Source organism: Vombatus ursinus, unplaced genomic scaffold (genome assembly GCF_900497805.2).
Source record: "Vombatus ursinus unplaced genomic scaffold, bare-nosed wombat genome assembly UNPS02014820.1, whole genome shotgun sequence".
NCBI classification, from domain to species: domain Eukaryota; kingdom Metazoa; phylum Chordata; class Mammalia; order Diprotodontia; family Vombatidae; genus Vombatus; species Vombatus ursinus.
The window spans coordinates 24,968,983-24,975,162 of NW_020954598.1; the positions used below are offsets into that span (position 1 = coordinate 24,968,983).

General features: G+C 48.9%; 1 protein-coding gene across 2 annotated transcripts in view; it reads right to left on the bottom strand.

Moving 5' to 3' along the window:
- Positions 1 to 5,431, bottom strand: part of LOC114024237 — a 9,304-nt gene extending 3,873 nt beyond the window's left edge. The window contains exons 1-4 of one of the 2 annotated variants that reach the window (XR_003566883.1): positions 4,549 to 5,431; positions 2,535 to 2,920; positions 2,294 to 2,341; positions 1,347 to 1,479 (exon numbers count right to left, since the gene is read on the bottom strand). Coding sequence is in view for 1 of the 2 variants with exons in the window: in XM_027837251.1 (XP_027693052.1) it covers positions 1,347 to 1,479; positions 2,181 to 2,341; positions 2,535 to 2,920; positions 4,549 to 4,936 (1,068 nt within the window). In the remaining variant the exon portion in view is untranslated. Of the gene's footprint in view, positions 1 to 1,346; positions 1,480 to 2,180; positions 2,342 to 2,534; positions 2,921 to 4,548 lie in introns of both variants that reach the window. The other variant, XM_027837251.1, reaches the window with a different exon arrangement.
- Between the last annotated feature and the right edge of the window lie 749 nt (positions 5,432 to 6,180).

Here is a 6,180-nt window from a genome sequence, read left to right on the forward strand (position 1 = left end):
ACACACACACACACACACACACACACACACACACACACACACACTCAGTTCATGGGGGTAGAATAGGCTGGGGTCTCTGTATGAGGCTGGGAAAAGTGCCTCTGCCCAGCAGGATGTTGCACTCATCCTTTAGCCCCCAGGGAAGACTCCAATCCTCAGTTCCTCCCACAGTGGCCAACACAGAGGGAGGCTTGGAAATCAGCCCAATCCTAGCATAACCAACTTTTGGCTGGCCCAGACCTTAGGATGGGTGTCTCCCATGAACCTGAGTTAATTCCATTCATAAGATCATTGATTTAAAGCAGGAAGGGACATTAGAACAAGTCGAATTCCCTCATTTGATAAATGAGGAAACTGAAGCTGGGAGAGGTCTACTGGTGACCTATTACCTCCAGGATCAAATATAAAATCCTGTTTGGCTTTTAAAGCTCTTTCTAACCTGGACCCTCCTACCTCTCCAGCCTTCTTATACCTTACTCCCCTCCACATACGCTGAGATCCAGTGACTAGTGGTCTCCTTCAGGTTTTACATGATTGTGCGTATATAACTTCTATCAAATTGCTTACTGTCTCAGAGAAGGGGGAGATGAAGGAAGGAGGGAGAAAATTTGGAATTCAAAATTTTTAAAAAATGAATGTTAAAAATTGTCTTTACATGTAATTGGGAAAAAATAAAATACTCTTAAAAAAACAAGAAACTAGTGGTGTGCTTGCTGTTCCTCACACATGACACTCCATTTCCCAACTGTGTGAAATTTAGCATTTTCATTGACTGGCCCCTGTGCCTGGAACTCTCCCTTCCTCATTTCTGCCTCCTGGCTTCCCTAGCTTCTTTCAAGTCTCAGCTCAAGACCCATCTTCTGTAAAAAGCTTTTCCTGGTCCTCCTTAATTTTAATGACTTCCCTCTGAAATTATCTCTAATTTGTCCTATATCTGGTTTCTACACAGTTTTTGCATGCTGCTTCTTCCCAGCTACTTGAAAGCTGAGACTGTTTTTGCCTTTCCTTATACCCCTAGCCTGGCCTACAGTAAGCACTTAATAATTCATTATATATATTTGTAATGAGTTTTGCTTTTCTTGCCTTCTCAATGGGTAAAGGAGTGGCAGTAGTGAGGGAGAGAATTCAGAACTGAACATGAAATAAAATTTTTTAAAAAGTGAATGCTGGTTGACTTATCGACTCAAATTGATCTAGGGTCACAGAGCTAAGTGTGAGGCAGAATTTGAACTCAAGTCTTCCTGCCTCCAGGCCCAGTAGTATATCCTCTATCCACAGAGCCACTTCCTGTCTCTGTGAGTTGGAGGCCATCTCCTCTCCCTCCCAATACTCCAATCTATTTGTACCTGGGGGTGGAAGATGCTCTCTTCATCCTGCAGTCGAATATTATCATCAAAGCAGATGTGCTGGACCTCAGGGTCATGGGGATCCACCCACAGCGGCTTGCCACCCTGGCTGGAGAAATTGTTCTTGGCCCACCTGGAGAGGAGGGGAAAATGGGGGATGTTGTGGGGGAGGTCATCATGGAGCCTACAACTTCCTATGGTGGAGCTTCAGAATAGGATGGCTTTATGCCAGTGATAGGTGAGCTGGTGTGGGGGTTCTACTTGGGTTCACCCAGGCCCATTCCAGAGGTAGGAGCTTCAGTTGTAGGATGCATAATGAGCTTTCACTGCTTGGACTGCCTAGCATGAGAGCTGCTAGCATTAAATCACACAGCCAAATCAATAAAAATTTACTAAGCAATCACTGTGCACCAAGTGTTCAGGGAAGGCTTTGTTCATGAAGGAGCTAGTACCTACACTGTACTTTGGAGAAGGGGATGGACATCCATATAGCAGCCCTATGGAGAAACTGGATTACTAGTTACCTTCTCCAATCCTAGGTCACTCCCTGACCCTGAAGGGACTGTGACCAAGCCAGAGATGGCAGCTCTTAGGGTGACAGACAGGGGGCTAGAAAGAGTTCTGGAATGGCCCAGAATACCATAGTTTGAGACTGGGCTCTAACACTAACTGGTCCTGTTACGCTGAGCAAGCCACTTCTCTTTGAGTCTGTTTTTTCATCTGTAAAATGGTGAGAATAATACTTGCACTGCCTATCTCCTAGGGCTGTTGTGAGGAAAGTACTTCGTAAATGTATAGCGATAAATAACTCCTCTAGGTTGTTATTGTTATTACCAAGCAAAGTGATCCTGAAACCCCCCCAGGCCTTCCATGGCACTGAAGTAGTCATAGACGACTCTTGCATCTGGCGAATTTGACACAACTTCTTTCCCTCGACTGACCATCACCTTTTTTGGACTGCAGCGGATCTTTCCAGGTCGCAGGTCCACAGGGAGCTGCAAGAAGAGGGAGGGGTTGAGGCCAACACATATCCCCAGTGTTACCCACCTCCCCTTGTTTCTTCTTCCCTCTTCCTCCCCCCCACCCCCAGTTCTAAGAAGGACTGGTTGCTCTTCAGTTACCAGGCTACTGAACCTCTCCTGAGGAATGTCCTACTCTGGTTTCCCTTGCCCCAAGAGCATCTCTCACCACCACCTCTTTCAGGGCTGAGAAATGTGGGTGCTGGCCTTGAAGAGCATTGTGTGTGGTCTGAAGTAGTGAGGTCAAGTCTTTGCCAAAAGTGCGGAAAATGACAGCAAAGCGACGGCCTTGCTGACAAAGACCAGCCAGTAGTTTGAAAAAGGCTGGCAGTACACGGTGGTAATGACGGCCATCCTCCCCCGGGACAGAGAAAACTGCATCAGGCTGGCCAGGCCACTCCAACAGCTGCAAGTAGTAGGAGAAGAGTGTCCGGAAGGGGTGGCCCAGGGTACTTGATGTAAACTTGGAGTGCCGGCCAAAATTTGAGGAGAAGCTGCTGGCATCAGGGGTAGGGGGCAGCAATGAAGGGAACCCACTCAGCCACTGCCACTCACCTGAAAAGGAAAGTTGAGTCCAGAGTTGGGGTGGGTATGTAGTAGAGAAGTGAGAGATGGAACATGGCCAAAAATCAGCAAGAGAGGACATATCTGTCCCCCTCTCACATATGTGGCTCGATGACAGCCAACTCTCTCCAAAGCCAGTGATCAGAGCTGAGTCGGTAGTCAGAAGTATGATCCTAAATTCGTATTAGGGCTGGAAAAGATCTCAGAGACTATCTTTTCCAAGTCTTTCATTTTCCAGAAAAGGAAACTGAGACCCAGAGAGGGAACTTTTTTTTCCTGCATGGACCTGTGACTTCATCCATGTAGGGAATTTCAGGCAAGAAAACTCCCTTTTCATCAATGCAGATCTGCAAATCTTCTGCAACGTTTAGAAGAATTGCATAGGGCACTGGGAGTTTAAGTGATTTGTTCAAGGACATTTGTTTTGAGAGGGGAATAATAATAATAATAATGATAGCCATTTCTATGTCACTTTACAATTTCTATATTATTTCTATAGCTCTTTAAGGTTAGTAACACACTTTACAAATATTATCTCATTTGATCCTCACAACAACTCTGGAAAGTAGATGCTATAATTATCCCCATTTTAGAGAGGAAACTGAGGCAGACAGAGGTGAGGTGACTTGCCCAGGGTCAAATAGCTAGTAAGTGTCTGAGGTCACATTTGAATTTAGGTCTTCCTGATTCCAGGCCCAGTGCTCTATCAACTGTAGCACCAGTTGCCTTTATGGTTTACAAAGTGGTTTCCTTACATCCCCCAGTGAAATAAGTAATACAGTTGTTGTTACCCTCTTTCAGATGGAGATGATAAACTGAGGTTCACAGAAGTGGTGGTTTGCCCAAGGTCACATAGCTGGTAACTGAGGAATCTGAAGGAGTTGAACAGGTGAAGTGGGAAAAGGGCCAAATAATAAAATAGACCCAGTTCAAATATCGTCTCTATTATATACAACCTGTGTGATTTTGGGCAAGTCACCTCATCTCTCTAACCATCAGTTTCCTTCTATGCAGTAGGGCACAATGACTTTCCAAGGTCCCTGCCTCCAACTAATCTATAATCCTCCAAAGCGCAGTCCTCCAGATTTGAGAACAATTGCTCTGAGTTAAACCATAGCAACTTACCCAAGGCCACAGGGAGTCTGGAGAGGGTCCTGAACTGGAACCCTCAGGCCATGACTCTTTCACTTGTACTCCATAACCTTTCCACAGGCTGAGCCCTGACCTGGGGGAGGGGGAGAGTATCTCTAGAGAAACCACATCAGGGATACTTTAGACTTGCACCCATTGGGGATCTCAGGTCCTTTCCCAACAAAAATAAAAATACAAAATACTTTCCTTATAAAACCCTGTTAAAATCCCATTTTACAGAAAAAGAACCTGAAGCTCAGAGGAGTTCATCGATTTGTGCCTAAGCTCACATAAGAATAGAGGTCAAATCAGGATTTCAACAGGTCCAGCAGTCTTTCCATACCACTCCACTGCCTTTCCTTCTTACGGCTCCTGAAGACTCACTCCTTCACCCTCTGCAATAACCAGAAGCCCAAAGACCCACCTAAGACACAAATGTATGTTGTCAACAGGCACACAAAGCTGCATGGTCCTGGAATGCTTCTTACCCTCCTGGTTGAACTGCCCCCAACACACTGTGCTCAGGTAGGAGTTGAGGGCAGCCACAGGGCCCTGACCAGTGGCACTGTCAGACACGAGGATGGTGTTGTTTATGTCCATGTGAAGGACCAGTTTTTTGGTTCTTATCATGAGAGGATATTCAGGGAAGCCCAAAGAGTCCTGACCCTCAGCCCCCAGACCTCCACCAGGATGAGGACACAGGGGCTTCCTAGGCTCCTCGGGGTCTGGGCTCCCTGGGGGTGAAGGAGTCCTTGGGGCCACGAGGCTCTCTCTATTTCCATCCTTATCTGTGCCTGCAGCCATGGCAGGAGTTCTGGGGAATCTGCTCAGGTCTGGGCTGGCAGCCCGGCAGGCAGCAGCCTCCCCCATGCTCATGCCCTGCAGAGGGGGGAGGGGCTGGGGGGGCAAAGAGGAAGCTTGAAAAAAGCTTATGGAAAGAGGATGGGGGGTTGGGAAAGGGGTTTGATTTCAGGGCAAGGGGAGAAGGGTTAATGAGGGAAAGAGGGGCAAGAGGCTGCAAGGAGTGAGGAGTGGTCTCTGCGGCTAGGAAGAGAGGGGTTAATGGGGGAGGGGTTCCTTGAGGGTCAAGGAGCTCTCAGGAAAGGGGCCAGGGCGCAGAGTTTGGGGTCATAAGTCAGAGGCGGGGAAGGGTCTGTTTTGCTCCAGAAGAGAAAGAAACTAAATGGCCGAGGGAGAGGCTGCCTGGGGGGGGGGGGGGCCGGAGGTCAGGGATCCGGAGTCCGTGACATCTCAGGAAGAGAAGGGCCAGATGGCAGTCTCCAGGCCTGGAGGCCAGCCGGCGCCCGGCCGTGGATCCCCAGGGCGGGGTGAGTGGGTGGGTGGTCTCCGACCCAAGGCCCGCCTAGTAGCCTCAGCGGCGCCGTCCCAGCTCTTGACTTCCGGCCTCAGGTTGCCGGCACCACAGACACCGGAACTGGCTGCCGGACCTGGGCTAGAGCGTCTCCGTCCCTGGGGGACGGCCCCCCCCGAGTCTTGTAGTGCCCCCTGGTGAGCGGGTTGGGCCAGTTCCTGCAGTCCGACTGGGGGCGGGACAAGAACCCCAGCTGACTCCACCCTCTCCCTAAGGAAGCTTCTCCACGCTGCCCACCCCCACCCCCGTCAATGCCGAGATGTTCCCAGCCCTTCCAGCATGCCCTGCCTATTTGGACGCCCCCAGACCCTCGGGACCCCAGCTCCAACCCAGCCCTAACCCACCCTGTCCTTATCCACTAACCCTTGGGTCTCTATCTGGACCAATGGCCTTGGAGGCTCTGTTCTGCTAACCCCTGGGATCACATCTTGGCCCCGCTAATTGGTAGCTGTGGGACATTAAGCAAGCTACTGAACTCTGGGCCTCAATTTCATCATATGTAAAATCATGCAGTCGGATCAGATGACCCCTAAGGGCCCTTTCTACTCTAAATCTGTGATTTTAAATAATCTCTAAGATATCTTGTAGGAAATACAGAGTGGTTAGAGTTTTGAATTTGGGAGTATTGAAAGGGGGTGGGGGTGGGGGTGGGTCCACCTCCTGCCTCAGATGCTGGGTGAATTGACACAATTTCTTTGAACCTCAGCTTCTTCAACTGTAAATTTGGGATAATCATAGCAACCAGTTT